The sequence below is a fragment of the Vanessa atalanta genome, chromosome 4 (assembly GCF_905147765.1).
Source record: "Vanessa atalanta chromosome 4, ilVanAtal1.2, whole genome shotgun sequence".
In the NCBI taxonomy this organism is placed as follows: Eukaryota; Metazoa; Arthropoda; class Insecta; order Lepidoptera; family Nymphalidae; genus Vanessa; species Vanessa atalanta.
In genome coordinates this window covers 2,071,787-2,092,868 of record NC_061874.1, presented here as the reverse complement: position 1 = coordinate 2,092,868, position 21,082 = coordinate 2,071,787, and the positions used below count along the sequence as shown (strand labels likewise).

Here is a 21,082-nt window from a genome sequence, read left to right as displayed (position 1 = left end):
TCTTTTTCCGATTACTTCAACAATCATCATATTTCAGGCAATTTACACAAGATCTTAATCAATGGTACAACTAAATCTTCCTTCGCAACAAGTATTTGATAGCAACAGTTGCTATGCTATAACCATAATAGCCCCACATATTTCATCCGATACAGGTTTACATTTACATTACAAAATTTTATACACGATAACCGAGTTTAAAGTTTGCATAACTTTGTGACTTGTGTCAACAATTTAATTAAGAACTTTAATATAACATTCAGGATTAGTCAGAATATGAATAATATAAATGTTGTTTAAATATTGATTAACGAAATTAAATTATTATATTATGTTGATTAGATTAGAGTACTTTATTTGGAGTAGGTAAGTTCAATTTAGTGGTGTCATTAATATGTTCAAAGTTCATTTAGTTCAATTCATTATAATTTAATTTAATTATTATGAATTCAATTCATTAAGTTTCATTTTCTTTAAATATGATTTATTTTAAACATAAATAAAAGAAAAAAAATCTTTTACACTAACAATTTTAAATTAGTTCTTAAACTGTTTGTGATTAAAGAAATATGGTAAGCGTTCTATTCCTCTTACGCGCGAGGCGTTAATTACTTTAAAACAGACACGTCGGAAATTAGAAATCTTATGTAGGTTAAAAACAAAAATAGTAGACGTGCTATAACATAGGCGATGACATAACTTATCTGTTGTAGGATACTTGTAAACATCGTCGGTAAAGTTAGTTTTCATTAAGCCTATCGAGATTGTAAACTGCCAGAAAAATTCGAAACGAAGCATTATACATCACGACCGATATTAGTTTAAAAAAAATGTTTTTTTTTTTTGGTAGTTGCCGTCGATATTTCCCGCGTTTAACGCGGTCTTTTTAATTCTGATTATAACCGTTTTACAAATAGGTTATTAAAAATAAAAATGTATATTTGGAACTGTCTGCTAGATCCTGATTAGGGCGTTTAATCAAACGATCAAACGATTCGGGTTTATTCATATAACGGGTATATTTATACAATATACACATGCTAATTGGTGCAATTGGCTTAAACATGTCGAGATTAAACTTTTAAAAGTGTTAATTCGGGGCGTGGCGGATAGTGGTTGATAAAGTATTGAAATCAGTATAAGAGTTGTCTTAACTGTTGAGTTACAAGATGCGTATGTAAAAACATTTAATGTAAGCATCTAATATTACTAATAATACATTGTACATTATCTTAATCACAAAACTGACATTGTTTTTTTTTTTAATTACAGATAATTCATAACAAGATACACGATACAAACAAACCTTAGGAGCAATAGATTACTGTATCGTTATAATTTTGTTCGTTTTGAAATGAAAAGTATCGAATGTAAATAGTTTTAAATTTATATAATACGTTGACATTATTTATTCGTTTTTGTTTTAATTTCCCCAAAACTAAACCTCCTTACTTATCTCTATGCATTGAATGTATATGAGTTCGTTCATTTCATAATATAAGCCTATTCCAATCGAATGAGCAAAGATAAACAAAAGTTAGATTTAGGTATTCTATGTGATTTACTAATAGCTCTACTATATTATAAACTACATTCTTGTTTAATATATCTTTATTTATAATACAACACTATTCCAGATGTTATATCCCTCCTGCCTGTAGTTACACTGACTCAATCAAGTTCTAGTAAAATTCTAGTCACTGTACTATAGATAAATAAAAGTGATAAGCGCTACGTACTGGTAAATGTTATCTAGGATGTAGTTGAGTAACTCCTACCATAAAAGGAGTAAAACAAAATAAACAACTTTGACATTGAATTGACGTAATACGGCGGCTTTACCCGCGCGAAATTTATAAATATCCAACCCCCTTTTATATATCTTAGGGGTAGAGTTTCGTTAAATCCATTCATAGTGGATGTCTTCACCCCATAAGGAACATACCTGCCAATTTTTCTCAAGTTTCTGAGATTTCGTGATAATTATTCAGTCAGTGGTATTTCGCTTTTCGCGAAAATTTAACGCAGCTTCTTAACTTTTTAATAGTTTTTTATCCATATAATAATAATTTTGACTTAGGTTTATGCATAGAGGTACTGTATTAACCAGTGAAGAGATTTAATTGTTACAGGAAATGTACCATTCCGTTTATATGACAAAAACGGTTCTTGATTTTATAACAGAATTGGATACCTGGTTTTTTTTTTATAAAAATGTATTATATACCATTAGGAAATAATATTTCCTTCTGATATGATACATTATACTTAAATAAGATGAAACATCATCCAAATTCACGTTAGTATTTTTTTCAATTATCTTAATTATTTTTAATCTGTTAAAAATGTAGTCGGAATTGACTTCGTCAATAATTATAATTTCATCAGAAATTCTTGCAAAATAACTGTTTTCTTTTTGTACTTAATTGACCTTTTTCATTTGATAATGTTTGTCTATTCTTTGCCATAGATAATCACTTGCTTATATAATAATTAATTTAAAAAACGATGATAACTTACCAAAAATATAACATTGAATATATGCAGAACACACTTTAGGAAGTTGACGCTACAACAGTCTGCGTCTCTCGATTTTCTTGGTTTGACTTTTTTCTTCTTAGCCAACAATGCACTTGAGTCCTTTTTTTTTTTTTCTGCCATTATATTTTGCTGACTCTGTGGACCTCTGAAGATCTGAACAATTCGTTTTAAAACTCAGCATAAGTGGACACCTTATTTGTCACTTTCGTCCATGAAGATATCCTGAAAAAAATTAAAAAAAAAAGTTAGTTTGGTATATACTTTACAGTAATATATTCATAAGATCGTCATACTTACTATGTGTAATTTGTCAGTGTTAAATAGCTTTAGTCTTAACGACACAATATAATAAAAGACAATAAGAACGATTTTACTTTTTATTGTTTTACTTTAAAAATGGAATATTACAACACTTATTCTACACAATGTCTCAAAATAAATGAAAAATTATTAGTAAAAGTTCAAATAAAAAATCGTATATAAGTGATAAAAAATATTATTTTATGGAAAATGTAACATAGCAAACTATATACAGAACATCTCAGTATATAAAAATTAAAAAGTTTTGTGTGTATTAAGCATTATTTTACATTCAGTCACTTTCATCACAATATAAATTCATTATCAAAGTCCATTTCAATCCTAAGATTTTAGATATACCTACAAAATATCAATACCAATATTATAATAGGATACAATGGCAATAAATAGTCCATATTCAAAATGCTCATTGAAAATTTTCAATTCTATCATTAGTCATTTAATTGAGGTATTATTCATCATACTGGTTAAGAGTTACTTCCAATTTTTCGACTATTCTTTTATAGAAACTAATTTGTTGTCTCAAGAATTTCTGCATTGTTGCTTTCAAGTCCTCGGTTCTTTCTGATTTGAAGTGATTGATTTCGGCAAGAAGGGCGTATGATATGACATCGGTTCTTCTCAATACTTCATTCAGTTGTGCTACTTCCATTTTGTGTTCAGCTGTCAATCTCTCACACTCTCGTCTTTTCTGCACAGCTCCCTTGTGATTGGCTAAAACATCTGGAAATGAACCTACAATGCCCTTATAAAGGTGGAATTTGTCACCGAGGGGTTCCCAATCATATTTTGGTTGATCCTCATACATTCTGCCAATTTCGATATAAGCACCACCAGTCATCTTTATAGCAGATGTGAGTTTTGAAGTTGATATGACAGTCCCCTCGTCCAAGCTGAGGGCATTTCCTAAGTTATAAATAGCTTCACCGACCTTCTGACAGTCAGTTTTGTATGGACCTTGGAACCTCTTTGTTTGTGCTAGACACATATTGGTAACGGATTTTACTGATGTATCCATACTACCAATGAATGTGTGACATTGCTCTGTAATATGGTCTACTTGTGATTGCAATAAAGCTTTTTCAGGTACAACTAATGATACACAGTAGTTAAGGCCTAATAAGTTATCCCTCTCTGCTTGTCTTTTACCAGCTTTCCAACGTTTTTCATCAGTGCAAGTTAGAAAATGTTGCCAGACCTCACTTTTAGATAAAACAGGGTGTTTACACATCCAATCTACAAACTCTTGTAACTGTACTCTCCTGCGTTCAATTAATTGTTCATCATAACGGCCTGAAATTTGTTTATCTGGTAGCGGTGGGATGGGTATAAGTGTAAATTTCTCTTGTAATCTCTCATGTAGCCAATCGAAATGCTTATATCTTCTAGAAACTTGTATATTATTAAAGGAAGGAGTTAATTGATATGCTATAAAGCTCTTAATACCTTTGAATTTTGATTCCTTCTTCGGAGATGCAACTGTTACATTATATGGCTGTGTAATTTGGGCCCATACATAGCCATCTCCTTCTTGAACTATATAAACTTTTTCAGTTTCAGGCACCTCAACATTTAATGTTGCCAATAAATAGCTCTCTCCGCTAATTTTTGAAGATGGTGCAAATTTATTTTTTCTCACAGTTCCAACTGTTGAACCAAATGAGGAAGTGTTATCATCTATTTGTTGATTGAAGTCACTAATAGGCATTCCAGGTAATGGGGTAAGTTGTTGCTGGCGGCTCATTGATGGCTTATTTTGAGGAGCACCTGGACCTATTTCTGAATATGTGTCGTCGTCCCAATCGTCATCCCAGCCATCATCGTGTGAGGCTGCTCTCTGGTAATTGTTATCTCCTGCACTATATTGTTGTTCGCCCCATTCATCAGCTGCCTGGTCATATCTAGGTGCAGGAGGAGCAACTTTTGTTGGTGCTGATTCTTCTGGAGAGAGCTTCCTTACATATGCTGCAGGAAACAAACCGGTTTGACCCTGAGCATTTTTTCCTTCCCACCATCCTTCACCGATATCAGTATTCAAAAGAGTTAACACTTCCCCACAGGTGATTGACATTTCTGTGGTCCCTGGTTCACCCGCGAAGTCATACAGGGCTTGTACTTGGGCCGCCATTGTGGACCCTGCAACCTAAAACAATATCGAAACATATTATTTACTGCAAAACATTATTGAAAGATTGATGTAGCAATTTTATTTTATCTTATCAGTGTTATCTAGTAATGTAGGGAGTATGCATAAAGGTGTGATAAAAGTAATATTCGCGTGGATTTAGTCACCAAGAATTAAATTGGAACAAACAAATTAGGACGATATTCGTCGCGTAAGGAGTCGACACATTTTCGTAATAATGTCAATTAAGCACGAGATAAATTAATGAATGACTCTATGCCTCTATATTGAGCAGTTTCTTACTGATTACTTATAGAAGTATACAATGTTTTCTTTATTCAAAAAAATAGTCCGATCTGATGAAATTCGAATTTGTAAATAAAAAGTTATGAAGCAGTTTAATTGAATCGCTACGAGCCACCATTTATTTTATTTATTTTTACTGATATTTGTTACATTACATATAATAAGATTACAAAAAGCAATTATTGTAATAAAAGATAGAAGCTAAATTCTTGTTTTGTGATGGAAATCAATGACGTCAATGTAATATGGTCTTGTAATAAAAGCACTGCACTAGGATCAAACTTGTTAATTGCACAAATTCATAGATCGATTCATACACAGTTAAAATATTCGAAAAGATGAATTTATTACTTACTTTTGTTCACAAAAAATTTAATTCAAGGCGGATACACTACTCGTACAGTCATCTGAATGACAGATTGATTCACAGGAATTTGTTTTCTCTACTACTATTGTTTTCATTTACGTGGCAGAACATTGATAAACCTCGTTTTTTTATTGGTTGTTAGAAAACTTGTAAAAAAGTAGCCAATCATAAGTTGGTTACTAAATGTTAAAATCAATGTCAGGCCTGTGTTGCTTAGTTCAACACTAAAGTTAAGTTTTGTTGAAGTTTACGGATATATCCACAGATGGCGCTGAACACATATAAAAAATTATACTGTTAACGCCATCTATTTAGCAATCCGGTACATTAAAGTACAATACGGACAGTGGAGTTCAAATAGCTTTATTGAAAATGCGCTCTGTTTTTTATTGTTATTCGTGTATCAATGATAGTAGATGAAGGTTTATCCTTTACTGCGTTTTCATGAACAATACAAGATAATAATTATATTCCTAGTTAGGTTTTGGCAGATAAATGCCCCTACAAATTATTGACCAATTGATTTTACTGACTTTAGAAATATAAGTAGCAAAACAATAATATAAAAACGTACTTTACGTTTATACTTTAACGTACTTTTAAAGTACCCAAGTAGGTAGGTAAAAAACAATTAGCTAACAATTTGTAGGGACTTTTATCAGCAAAAACCGCTAAAAACATTGATTTTTTTAAATAAAAAAAATAATAATTAAAAGACAAAGAACTTCAGTACATTGTACCAACCTGTATATTTTGAAGTGAAGCTTCGTCGGACGCGATGACGATAAAATTTCGAATATGAGTGCAAAATTTCTATTTTATAACATAAATTTTGAATGAAATATTTCTAATGAACACAATATTATTTTTTTACACGTGATACAGGGGCTTTAATTTAATTTATTTTTGGTTACCTATAAAATTAAAAATATTATTATGAACCTAAATATATATTTTCGAAAAGGGCTCCTATATATTGACATTTCATTTTGCAATTATTACATATTTGTTAGCTATGTACTTCTTCATTATTTTTAAAGTTGTAAATGAGTTATGATTTAAATATTAGGATTTTATCTAAAAATAATCATTTCTTGTTTTTAATCACAAATTTAATAATTATGACCCTGGATAAGTTTCAGCTTACCGCAGAACTTCACGCTCGTTAGTTGTTGTCCTCAAAAATGCAAAATTAATACTGGAACAGGAATTCTTTTCTTTTGTAAAAATTCGTAACTACCTTTCTGCTCTCCTTCCTGTTTTTTTTTTTTAATTTTATATTGTAATTTTTATGTCAACATATTTACAAAAATATATTTAAGATATCTACGATGTATTCAAACATACGTATAGACGTTTTTTTTTGCTACCCTATTTCAACAAAATATTCTACTTAATAAATGAACTAAAATTTGTAACCAGGAAATTAATTAGAAACGAATGAAAGGATTCTCTTACCTTTGTATTTGTTTGAAAGTATCTCTACTTTTGAGTCTACCAACTGATCTAGTAATACATTGTTGTCAAGATTAAAGCGAACGACTTTCGTATTGGGACAAGCAGAAATAATTCCGATAGGTAACACTATAAAATAAATTATCTTTCGGTATTAAATAAAGAGTGTATTTTTTTGGACGCAGCTCAATATAAAATGTTATACTCAGAGACTTACGTGTCTACGTTTATTAAATATACACAGACAGACTTGATGATATAATCATATTTCATTTTGGTTAAGAACAAAAATGTAAGTAATTAGAAACCATAAGTTATCAACTTATCAACAACAATTTACACAATATTATGTACCTACTTAATGATACAAGTAGACAAACTGCCAGGCCGGATTTCGTGAGGGTCAAATAATTCATGCAAATCCGTCCATTTCCATCATCCCTTAAAATGGATAAATCCAAAATTCCAAACGTTATATAATAAACCTAGGTTCCAAATTTCAGGTTTCTAGACTAAGTAGTTTTGGCTGTGCGTTGATAGTTAGCGAGGGCAAAATATTAGTTTAAATTATCTGATTTGCAAACACCGAAAGGCCCAATAAATTCGGTTAACTCAGATAATTGAAAAATGACTTTTAGACTTCTAAAAAAAATTCATTTGAATAAAAAAAACTGGGTACATTGACATTTTAATGAATGCCGGTAAAGCTTATCTGAATTAAGAGTATTAAAATTAAAATCCATGCCTTTGAGCGGACTTCAATGTAATATGAAACTCGAGCCAATGCAGGCACTTTGTGGCGGGGCACGGATTAACGTAAGCACCGAGTACGAGCACCAAAGACCGGGTGAGTGATACGCAATATAAATAACATACAAACCTCCGAGTACTCTGCTTTTAAATAATCTGAAACAAGCATAAAAAAGATTAACACATTTAAGATAACTGTTGTTTTCAAAGATTTTAAATTCTGAACACGAACAAAACAATATTTGGGTATTGCGGTCATTCATTCATTCATTTTTCAAATGCATTTAAAGAAAATTGTTTAGACTGAACGCTTAAAGATAAATTTATTTAAAAGTTTTTTATCATACTCAGCGTTTTAATAACATATGTCCTAGTTTATGAACTAGACTACTAAAGTTATTTATTGTTAAAGTTTAGGAGTCAGATTCATGCTATTATTATGGTATAATCTACCTCTTCATTAACGTGTCGAGTTTATAAGAGATATAATGTTTATGAAATAAAGTTAATGTTGAATTAATAATAAAATAAATTAAATGAAAAATGAAGATTATATTTGATTTAAAGTATCTCTTGGCGGTTTTAAAAACATGTTAAGATATATACATAAGTAAACGGACTTTAAAACAAACAAAATTTTCTCCACAAATGTGTAATTTTTCAATTGGATTTTTAATTTTGACGACCTCCGTGGTCGAGTAGTGTGTACACCGGTTTTCATGGGTACGCCACTCTGAGGTCCCGGGTTCGATTCCCGGCCGAGTCGATGTAGAAAAAGTTCATTAGTTTTCTATGTTGTCTTGGGTCTGGGTGTTTGTGGTACCGTCGTTACTTCTGATTTCCATAACACAAGTGCTTTAGTTACTTACATTGGGATCAGAGTAATGTATGTGATGTTGTCCAATATTTATTTATTATTTATTATTATTATTAATTGATTATACCTACTCGATGTTAGCAAACTTTCTAAGCAATTGTATGATATGAGTCGAAGAAAATAATGAATCGATATTTTTAATTACTTATACTAGAAGCTCGACAATAAGGCTACTATTTACGTGTTTATAATTTGGCTGGACGATAATAATTATATTTAAGATTATTTTAATTGTAAGCTAACCGTCGTAAGCTATAATCACTCGCATTTTACATATAGTCTCTGTAAAACTAGAAACCCTAAGCCAAATATAGTAATTATAATTTAGATTTACTAATTATTTACAATTATTCGTATCGCAGTTTTCATAGCCAAAAGTTTGATGCTTGCTATCTCAATACACCTGTTTTGTCATTAATATGGGGCGCTCTAAAGCCCTTGAAATCAGAATATGTGACAACTGAGCAAGTCTTACCGGCAGCTGGTGCCAGATGCAAGCTGCACTCTCTACGTCTCGTACCATGTCTTTTTCACTTGGCTGACTGCCAGCTTTGGCTTCAATGCTCGAAATGCGTTTTATTCTACTAAAAAGACGAGAATATATTATCTTTCCAATTTTTTTAAGTCTCGTTTTCTCCGTTATGCATCTATAAAACATATCTATCTATATTTTTTAGTTTGTTAAATAAACCTTGAGCGTTTTTGAATTTAATTTACCTATCAATTTTTAATCTGTATTTTAATATTTTTTCTGATTCAGGTAATTTATTATACAATATGATTTTATTTGTTAAAATGTATAGAGTCATATAGTATCATAGACAAATATCATTTGAGTATGTCGGGTGAAATAGTTTATTAATATTCATCTATTAATAAACTATTTTACTCGACATACTGTAATATAATAAATAATTTTAGAGTATGTAGAGCCACAGTAATACTCCGTAAGTGTAGTGCAACTTAACATACATTATCATACATGAAATGAAGCTGCCAATATTGAAACGTAGAAAGCATAAATTAGTACGGTTCCTGGAACTCCTGCGGGAACATTTCTCGGAACAAAAGTGATTAATTAAAGTGAGAGCTAGGAATAGAAGTCATAGAACGAGTACGAGTATATTTTACTCAAATTTAAATAAATGTATATATAATTTCTCTGACGTGAATTTAACTTATTTTATATCACGTAAATGGTTGTATTAAAAAATATATGTAATTTTCTATATAGACGGGCTGTCGATATGATCGTATCACGAGAAAGTAATAACAGTATAATAGTTACATCAATGTTAACGTCAGCTCCAGCGATGTTGGGAATGGCGATTTGATATTAGCGATAGTATCTTGGATCATTGGTACTATTTTTGCTGACGTATGTTCGATCTTTCGAATGATTCATTCGTTATTTAAATTATTTAGATATTATGCACGTATTATTTCTTACATGGTCCATCCATCTTCTTCCTAGCCCTCTGATATCTAAATCATTATATATATTTTTAAAATTTCTTAAATAAAAATGTAGGCGTTACGGGGTGTCAAGGATTGAAATAGGTAGTTAATGAAGTAGATTATAATTAATTAAAGAATTACCCACTGAATTTTCATGTGCTTAATTTGTGTTTATAACTCATCTCGTACTCGGCGGTGAAGGAAAACATCGTGAGGAAAACTGCATGTGTCTAATTTCAACGAAATTCTGCTACATTTGTATCCAAGTGCTCCAAGCTTTCTCCTCAAAGGGAGAGGAGGCCTTAGCCTAGCAGTGGGAAATAACAAAAACATTTACAGCCTGTAAGGCTGTTATTGTTAATTGGGCAAATAACCTTTCTTTTAAATATATTCAATAAAAACTTAATAAAAATGGGCTCATTCGACTTTCACAGTATAAAAGAAGATTTCTTCAAGAATAATTATATAGATAACTTATTTTATTATTATTATATTTTAATTCTCTACTGATATTATTTAATTTGATTATTTAAGGGATAGGCGCGACTGTTCCTTATGTTTTAGTGACGTTGACAAATTGTCTCTGAAATGCAAAGAGAAATTGTTAAGATCCCTTAAGATTTCACCAAGAAGGATGTCGGAATGTCCGTTATAATAAATTATTTCAGGGAATTTAAGATATGTTTGTGAAGCTTGGATATTAAATATGAGAAAATTTAAAGAGACTTTTATGATGATTTTATTTTATATAAATAAAAATGAATATTTGTCCGCTTTGAGTTTCTAAATCAATCATCCGTTTGTATGTTCTGCGTACTTGTGCCAAAAATCTTTTCTTTGTATGTTTGTCCTTTAATATAAACGTTTTATGTAGACCCTTATCCTCCCGTGTGAAGCCGGAACGGGTATCAAATAAAGGCCTCGTTATTGGAAATATAAATATAAATTTGTTCCTAATGGAACGCCTGTGAAAAATTTTCTGATGTTAGAAATATAGTATTCGTTATTTTGGCTTATAGTTCGTAGTAAGTTAGTAGAAAGTTCATAATTTTTGAAAGTTATAAATATAAAGTCGATATTTAGGGTTCTATTAGTTTTCTGTGGTTGTAGTGGGTTATGGGATTCTGAATAATATTTTCTATGGGATAGCCTATATGACACGATGCTAGTCTTCTCATAAGTTTATTTTCTGTTAATGAAAAATTGTTAACTAAATAACTTTCTAAATGAATAAATAAATAAATTTTTAAAGTCTAAATTCTAGATATCATTGTGTTTAAATTGTAACAATGAATTGTTGATATTGCCAGTAAAAGTACCTTTTGAATCTATTAGTCGTTGACAAATTCTGATGTTAATTACACAATAAAATTGAGCCTCATCACCAAAATTAAAATCAAAATATTCTTTATGCAAGTAGGCTCATAAAGTTACCACAGGTTCAGAAAGTAGATTCTACTGAGAACAACTGGCATAACTCTGTAGTTACTCTTTTCCACCATTTTAATTTCAGAGTATGTCAGTAAAGTTCAATTATATTTTTATATACATTGCCAAGAAATCTAATAATACGTCCATGTAAATTTTTTATCATTAATATAATATCTTTTATTGAGTAATATGCATATGTATCAATGTTTTTTGACATGAGCTTTACATTTTTAATAGGCCAAGTTAGAATTAACTAAGTAACTAATTATATCTGATTCATATAACTTGCAAGAAAGAGCAAGAAGAAGAAAGCATTCTTTCTTAATATTAATTAAGTCTATAAACTAATTAATTAATAAACGTTATAAAATAAAGAATTATACCGTTGTCATATTTTCATGTATCTTTCTGGCAAGACTCAATTTCTTTATTAATAATAAAATTACAATAATATGCTTGTATAATACAAAGTATTTACAATGAACTTTTAACCTTCTCTATTTCAAAATCTAAGGTGAAATCGTGCTACTATCCGTGAAGCTATTAAAGGAGTCCGTATACGTTTTAAATGCACAATGTAGTACGAATTGAGAACTATCGCCGTCTTGAAAGAGGAATGGCGTTGGAAATCCTAAACTGCTCGAGTTTCCCGCTAGGTTAAGCTTTAAAGGTAATGGTCTGTTACTTTACGAGCATTCCGTAATGTTCTAAATATATATATGTATATATTTATCCGCAACACATTATGCGACGTCTTGTTTTATCTCGGCTTAAAGCGCGAAATCACGTTACCTATCTAAATAATACAGGTATGTTCTTATATTTGTAAATAAGATTCGTGAAATGTTTTATATGGAAGCTTTTACGCCTTTTTGATTCCGTTACTCTTAGAAGCAAATATTGCTATAAAAAAGAATAGCATAAGTAATAAAATTCAATATCTAGTCGGTCGTTTATTAATTTGTCGAAATACTTAATTCCAAATCTAAATATATTTTAGTTAAGTAGGCTTTTACGAACACTTTTGAATCGTCATTTTAAAGGGTCATATTAAATATATAGCTACTGTGTTATGTTCGGAATGATTTTACTTCTAAGTATTAGCGGACAGAAACCCAGTCGTTACTTTTTACCGAAATATAAATGAATTCTATTAAAATCTACCAATACTCTACTCTTTTTATCATATTTAAATATAATCTTGTGTTGAGGAATATTACTATAATTTGTTTTTATTTAAAGTTTTCATATACCTACTATATTTGTTTTAATATTCTAGTAACGTCAATTTCAAAGTAAGTAACCGAAGCGGTATTATTGGGTCAAGGTAAAAATAAGTTTTAACTAACAAAGTGAACTAATGACTGTAATTAATTAGCATATGACATCAGTTTGAATGGTAAGCCTATATTCTGAGTCATCAGGGCGAGGGTTGGTCTGACGTTCAACTTTATATTTATAGCATACGTTTTTGCGGTAATAAATACTTAAATTGTTAGTTTGTCACCGACTATTTTGTAAAATTATACTGCGATAAAACCGGGTATAATGTATATATGAGAGATTGTTTTGAGGAGAATACGAATTATTTGTAGGATGTGACGCTTTGCATCCTACTAACCAGTTTTTGTATCGCAATACTTTTAATTATTTGTATATAAAAATTATTCCTAGCGTCTTCCTGTGACTTATACATATTTTAATATTTGCTATTTCATATTAATAAGAAGAATATACAGTGATTACTTAAATAACATTTCCCTGTTGCATCGTAATACTGATTTAATACTGATCGTAATACTGATCTTTAAGCGAAAATTTTAATCAGACTTTATGTCAACAGTGGAGGAAATAAGAAGGGGCTTATGTTTTTTTTTTTAATATTTATATAACATAAATATAATTTATTTTCGGTATAGTAATCGTGTTGAATGCTATAAATAAATCCCATGGGCGTTAATTAGTCTAAGTATCGTGTTGCGATGTCGTTATACGCGACTAACTTTTTCAGCAAACGACTTTTTATTATACTTCTGACGAGCTATAAACTTTCAGTGAAATATTTCAGTATGAATATTCGAATGTTTTGTAGTGAAGTTAGGTAGACAGTACAATGAGTTAACATAAGCATGTACACACACACACAAACACACACACACACACACACTCTTATTTTTACAATACGAATACGACTGTAATTATTAATGGTATACAGCAAAAAAAAAATAGCCTACATAGTTGCTATTTAATATTTAACTATTTTTACAGTTAAAACTTCTTACTTAAATTAAAAATACACTTTATTTGAATAGGCTATTCCTGTTGACATTCGGTAGTTGATATTTTCCAAAAATCATACGGTACGTTTTCTTAATTTTTTTGTCGTTGTTACACTTTAAATCTCGCTAGACTCTCTTCTGTTAAACTAATTCAATTTTGTTGTCATGTTTTCAATCTTACTACAGTTCTTTTTAGAGTATAAATATTCTGTAATGAATAATTCAATACATCGTAAGTAGTCTGTGAATATTCCCTAGCACTTCTAAAGATCAATACGTACTCGACCTCAGAATACAGATTAGTTCAGAAATGATATGTGCATTAAATAAGGTTTAAGTGTTTTTTTTAATACGAAGATCTTAAGCGAAAAATCCCTTATTTTTTAATTTATAAATAATAGCTTTGTAATCTTATACTGTGGTTAATTTTATACTTCAAAAGAAAATCTTGGTAGCCGTTCGTTCCGTGTATGTGTGCCTTTATGTATATCAATCAAAATGGCGATCGGTTTAACGGTATGGAAGTAATGTCAGCACTATGTATCAAATGGTATCTGAACCTTTTCAGAAAAAAAATACACATGTACTAATATTCATTGTAATCGATAGAATGATTTCCATATAATATAATACAAATATTCTTATTTACTAACTCGAAAAGAACATGACTAAAAAGATTAGTATTATATCCAATATAAAAAAAAAAAATTAATTAAGTTCATATATGCTTTTTCATTAAGCTCTTTATTAATATCAAAGAGACGTCAGTTAAATATTTCATGCGATATAATTAATCTTATCATAAGGAAACTGTGTTATTTTTGCACTGCCTGTTTTAAATTAATAACTAATTAGCGAATTAGTATGCCAAGTCACGAATATAACAATTAAAATACATTATAATAATTGCAAACTTTGTTCTTTACGATTATAATTTTTTGTAAATGTATTTGTTTAATGTGATTTTGTAGAGTTGTAGTTAATCCATGTTTATTTTTGAGTTTGGCAAAAAAACTCGACTATGTTAATTCTCTAACTCTATGGTTTTGTCGGAATTACACTTCGAGCGTTTTTTCACCACCGAAAGCCACCGATTTTTGTAATTATTATTTATAAACAACCTTATTTTCAGGAGATATTCAATGAACGAAAGATGTATTGTTAGAGGTCATTCAAGTCGCTGGTTGTACGGCGCTGCTTAGTAAAGTGGCTAAGCGTTTCATCGAATGGCTTATTTAAACAGTTGGCTGCGACATATACTGATAATACCCGTAAAAATTATCAGACGTAAACTGATATTATTTACGTGTTTTTGTACGATCGTGATACTGCAATTTACAAATATATATCCAGAAATTACATGAGCATTCACAAAAATTAAAGAATAATTTTCCAAATATATAAAATTGTTATATTTATTTGTAGCTTATTTAAAAAACAAAATTCATTTGTAGTGAATTAGATACAATTTGTTAAGTACCTATGTTTTATATATTTCACATTAAAATCAGCATTGCGATTCTGTTAGTATTCACTTCGTTCGACAACCGCCTTACTTATTAATTGAAAATGTAATTATCATAGTCAATGTCATATTAGATCCTGACATTTCACATTCGTATTCCACGGTGAGTTTCAAGGGTTTTTTTCTTACAAAATAGGCCGACTGAATCACAATCGCCTTTAAAAAAAACTCCGTGTAAGTCGATATTTTTTTTTTTACTATCAAAATTCTAGAGTACTTATATACTTGGGATCGCTTTAAAAACATATAAAAAAGTATTTGACAGACACTTGACGCGCGTCTTTCGGAATGTTTTTTTTTTGTGAGGCCTATAAGTGATTGTGTTACTTGAAGACTCAACTGCATTGCTAAATGCTCTTAATCTACTTAATGGTTGAATCTAATTATGTCGCTGAAAAGTGTCGTATTAAGGATTTCATTTATAATGTTAAGTATGTAAATGTTCTGGAAAGCAAAAGTCGCGCTGCCTGTCAAGAGCAGCCTACGCTCTCGAGTCTCGACCAGATATAAAGGTTGGAGTGGTGAAACCGCAGATATTAAAACGTATTTTTACTTGCAGGTTAAATAGTATACTGAGATATAAAACAGAGAATTGATACAGTCACTTTTTTCTATGTTTATTACAAACCTGTTTATTTAGTTTGCATTTAAAATATACCGCAATGAATTATTTTCTGTGTTTTTTTCAATTAATGACACAACATTTTTAAAAACAAAAACGTTTTATGAAAAAGTAAAAAGAGAATTAGAAATTGGTTATTATAATTTTTTACTTGTCTGTTTTTTATATTTTTAAAGAATATAGAATTGAAAATATTGATAAAAAGAGATTCCATTAGTCAGGTATATACTTAAAATAATCACTTAGCACTTTTCGTTAGCATGAGATCCAGTTCGTCATAAATTTTTCAGTATAGAACAGACGAATATATATCCTTTATATATATTATATATTTATCATATCTTTTAATATAAATAATATAGATTAGATGATTCAGTTTACCGAAAACGTGGAACTTAATCGAAGTTTACGAATTCTTATCGGTTCAACGTTTGACTTTTATAGTATTTAATTTGTATTTATGATAATGTCGTGCTCGGAGGTTAAGGTATTCATCATCTATTAGAATTACGTGTAGAAGAACGTGTTTTGATCAACTCCAAACCTTCTCCTTCTCCTTCCTTTTTGAGACTGTTTCATTACTATACTTATTGTACTGTTTATTAGATTCATAAAGTAGACACAGTATGTAAAATTTCTCATTGCTGGGCTAAGGCTTCTCTTCTGTTGAGGAGAAGGTATAAAGCAACTACGCTGCTCCAATGTGTAGGATTGGTGGATACATATGTGAAAGATTTTCATCCGATACATGTAGATTTCCTCACGAAGGTTTCCACCGACGAGCCGAATTTTTCAATACAAATTACCACAAAAAAGCTCAGCGGTGTGTGCCCTTTGCTTTCAAGATTCACGTTTATTTAGCAATTGGGTCATTTCGGTGAGTGTAATCATTAATTTCAGCAAATACCGTTATATATCAACTCGAAGCTGTTTTACGGCTGGATGTAATCGATATCTATAATCCCTTCTAATTGCGTTGAGACAATTAAGCTGAGGAATCCGAGCTGCTGATCTAAGTGAATTACGATGAAATTAATGGGAGATCACAAGTGAGCAGTCTTCCATTATTACATTACACTTGTATGGTTCTACGTTAGTTGTTGTCTATTTCTAATGATTAGTATTATATTGAGATTTCTGTCTCCAGATCTTTGCGTTCGTGATTTGAGTTTTCCTTTCTTTGATATCTTGACTAATGGCCCACTGCTAGGTTAAGGCCTCTTCTTCCTTTGAGGAGTATGTTTTAGAGCTTATTCTACCACGCTGCTCCATTGCGAGTTGGTGGCTGCACATGTCACATAATTTAATTGAAATTAGACACATGCAGGTTTCCTCGCGATGTGTTCACATGAAAATTCAGTAGTGCTTGTCTGGGTTTGAACTTGCAATCATTGATTAAGATGCACACTTTTTAACCACTGGGCTTTCTCGGCTGCGTTATATTCGTATATTATTTAAATAAGTATTTATTAAATACTTACAAAATAACATCTTCCGTGTGATTATAATATAAATATCTGTGATCTTTGGAGAATATTTTGTACACACGCGTTCCTTTTAAAAGTATACAATCCTGATTTATAGGAACAATCGTATGAGGTTGCTGCTTTACCGACAGCTTTTGTAGCATTATATGCTTTAGTAATAGTGCCTGTTATGTCTTTCTGTTTGGAAATTTTATGGGTGTACAATTGTACATCCAGGAATCGGAATCGGAATCTTTCGGTTGCTCATTGCCGGAGTCGTTTACAATTCATGTGACTTAAGAAAACTAAGGGTTGTTTGACAATTTGGTGGTTAATAAGAGGAATGCCATAGTTTTTTTTCGGTAAGAGCATATATTCATCAAGTACGGAGGCGTGTTAATCGCCGATTTAGTTGTTGGCAACCAACACACTAACACCAAAGTATTCCCAAGGGAAGTAGCGAGGTAGCTTACAGTAATAAATAAATTGTAAAAATAATACATCGTGTTATAAACTATCCTGTGGCGTTGTAACTTAAACGAAGCGCTATAGTCTCTTTATATCGCTTTAAGCTCATTCTTTGAGTTACATAAGCCGAAGTACTTCGATCGTCTGAAGTACTCGTATAGACCAGGTGCACAGAAAAGCCTCTTTAAATATATTTTTTATTATTATGATTCGTCTTATTTGTTTATTCGTTATCCAGTTTCGAATCAATTTTGTGACAAATTTGTGGACCACCCATTTTTATTTTAAATTTTCGAGATTTTCAGGAAATATTTTTCACAAATAATGCTCTGGTCTTAATTAGTTGTTGGTATTAATTATTTAGATATCAGACGCTCAAATAATGTATTTATTCATTTTATCGCAATGAAATTGAGTTTGTATTAGTAATTGATTTTACAGCACAATGTTTTGTCAATTTGGTTGTGACTACACGTACACGGCTAATAAATCTTTTTGTTCCTAGATCAATAAGGAAATTCAAAAAATTGAAAACAACTTCATTCTATCTTAGCCCGAGTTGCCCGACAAGAGTTAATGATTTTTCATGTGAAATTGGAATTAAAATTTTAGGCGGACTGTGCTGTAATAATAATGTACTATTCCTTATATTGCCAATGCACCAACAAGCTTGGGATCTAAGAACTTGTGTTCATTTATTACACTGGATATGGACTCACCTTTAAACTAGAAACATAGACCAGAACAACATTACTATTTAGAGGTGAATGACGAGTGGGTGGTATCGACCGAGATCAGCTCGTATAAAGAGCTATATATGACTAAAAGTCCAATAAAACTTAACTTAAAATATAATGAGTATTAACCGAACGTACTGAATAGTAAGTTCAGTCAATTCTGCGGCATATTGACGTCAAATCAAGTCACTACTCGTAAATGTTTTCTTTAAAACAGAAGGGTTAGAACTCATTCCACATAGAACAATTGTTTTAATACGACATTTATTCTTTTTTAATAAGTCGACTTTGCTTACAGCCCCTCCGAGTGAGACATACAGATGACATATTCCAGGATTCCTAGACACCTCCTGTTTAGTGAAACAGGCCAGTGGGCCAGGATCAGTTTAGCTACATTTATTGATTACTCACACAATGATTCCTTACACACATATATGCATAAATCCCCGACCATAACACGGGTTAAGAGTATTCCCGTGTAATCACTTTGCGTGGCGTTGAATACGATTACGAACCAATATTAATTTGAGAGATTCAGAGTGCCTTTTTAGATATCATTTAGAAATTTTAATACAGAATGAATTTTGAATATCAAGGCCTTACCCTTAACATTTTCTCGAAGAATATTTAATTATACTAAACCGTCAAGAATCTTAAACCCTTAGACCATTAAATTGAATGGTTATTAATAAGATTTCTAGTAATGAATTATTTATTATTTAAGGTACGAGTGATATAAAATAAAACATGATATTTAATCAATCTGTCTAATGAATAGATTACATTTTATTCTAAAATAGTAAAGAAAGTTCATTAAAAATATAAATAAAATTCAAACGTATTTTTCTATGTAATACAAAATTGTCTGAGGTCGGTGCCAAGACTTCAATGATATTTATCGATTATGATGATTAGGATAAATTTTACTGTACGTCAAATTATCTATTTGACCTTAAGTTGAAGGATGTACAAGAAAATTATACACGTAAACCCATGATGAAGTTTTTTAATTTTTTTTTATGTTTCATTCCGACAGGATTACTATTTATAGAACATAATATTTATGTTAAAGTGACGTGTAGTGTAGCGAGGGTCGGGTCACGTGGAGACATCCGCTATTTCACGGTCCATGATACTCGAATATCGTCCTAAACCAGATTTACGTTACAACTCTCTAAAGGGTTCTGTACGTACATGTTTTGTCCTTTATAATAACAATATTTGATCTGTATTATATTATCGAGTTTTTGTCTCATTAGATAAGTGGCTATTTTATACGGCTTCAGATCTTGACGTATTGGGTTCAAGCTATTGGTCGCAGAAGTAAAAAGTATTTGGTTTTTTTTTGACAAATAATTCTAAGTAGTATACTGAAGTAGGTACGGCAGTTTGCTTGCAGTCTTAACTCTCATACTTCCAAGCATGTACAGCCATTGGTTCTCTGTTCTGACGAATTTTCGTACCATTGGATAGATAGGTCGCATCTCTAATTACGCACATATACAAGCATTATAATATGTCCAGCTTGTTCTCTGTTGAGAATAGCCTAGAATTAAAACCTAAAATGTAGTTTACCTTAACTCTAGATCACACGTATACGTCTTTTATTATTTGGTAAAGAGAAATGAACGCACGAGAGCAGAATTTATGTCATTTTATGTTGTCGCATTCATTGTATAAAGTCAAAATGTTGATGAAATGCGTACTAAGTACGTTTAGGAACGTGAAATTGTTTTATGTCATTTGTCTTGTAAATATCTAAATATGTAGATAGCTGAAACTAGGTATTTACAACGTATTACATCACTACGTATTTATTCTAAGATCGTATGTTTTACCTTATAAATATTGCGTTTTATTTATTGTCTTCATACACTATGGATATTATATAAATCTAGCATATAAATTTATTATTGTATATAAATCAAAGTATTCCTTTTTAATCCAAATTTTCCGTTTCATTTCCCAGCGACCACTATTGATATAAGTCATATTTAAATCGTATAGATAGTAATCACGTGGTAATATTTATATCAAAGTAAGTGAAATTTAAAGTTAGTTAATAAAGTGCGTATGACGGATTGCCATAAATCGAGAACTCCATCAGCTAATCGTTTGTAAGCGATTTGCTCAAAAAATAATTGTCATGTTCATCAATTACAATGCAAATAAAACAAAAGTAGCTACGGAATACTTTAACTGCTCTACTAATACTATATACTTGCAATGTATAAAGATGTATTTCTAAAATCAAAATCAAAATGTCCTTTATTCAAGTAGACTCATAAAAGCACTATTGAATCTACCACTTAAAGCTACCACCGGCTTGGAAAGTAGATTCTATCGAGAAGAAC

The 21,082-nt window shown here is 30.7% G+C and overlaps 2 protein-coding genes across 5 annotated transcripts in view; both read right to left on the bottom strand.

Annotated features, from left to right (window-relative positions):
* LOC125077739 (CD151 antigen-like) overlaps positions 1-21,082 on the bottom strand; it is a 107,324-nt gene that overhangs the window by 3,486 nt on the left and 82,756 nt on the right. For all 4 annotated transcript variants that reach the window (XM_047689767.1, XM_047689764.1, XM_047689765.1 and 1 more), the window contains 2 exons: positions 7,996-8,021; positions 2,521-2,763 (listed from right to left, as the gene is read on the bottom strand). In XM_047689767.1, the coding sequence (XP_047545723.1) occupies positions 2,521-2,661 (141 nt within the window). In that variant the 5' untranslated portion in view covers positions 2,662-2,763; positions 7,996-8,021. The remainder of the gene's footprint in view (positions 1-2,520; positions 2,764-7,995; positions 8,022-21,082) is intronic.
* On the bottom strand, positions 2,951-6,143 carry LOC125077729 (sorting nexin lst-4). The gene is made up of 2 exons (XM_047689745.1): positions 5,649-6,143; positions 2,951-5,005 (listed from the first exon to the last, which is right to left on the bottom strand). The coding sequence occupies exon 2, from the start codon at positions 4,988-4,990 to the stop codon at positions 3,314-3,316; it is 1,677 nt and encodes a 558-aa protein (XP_047545701.1). The 5' UTR covers positions 4,991-5,005; positions 5,649-6,143; the 3' UTR covers positions 2,951-3,313.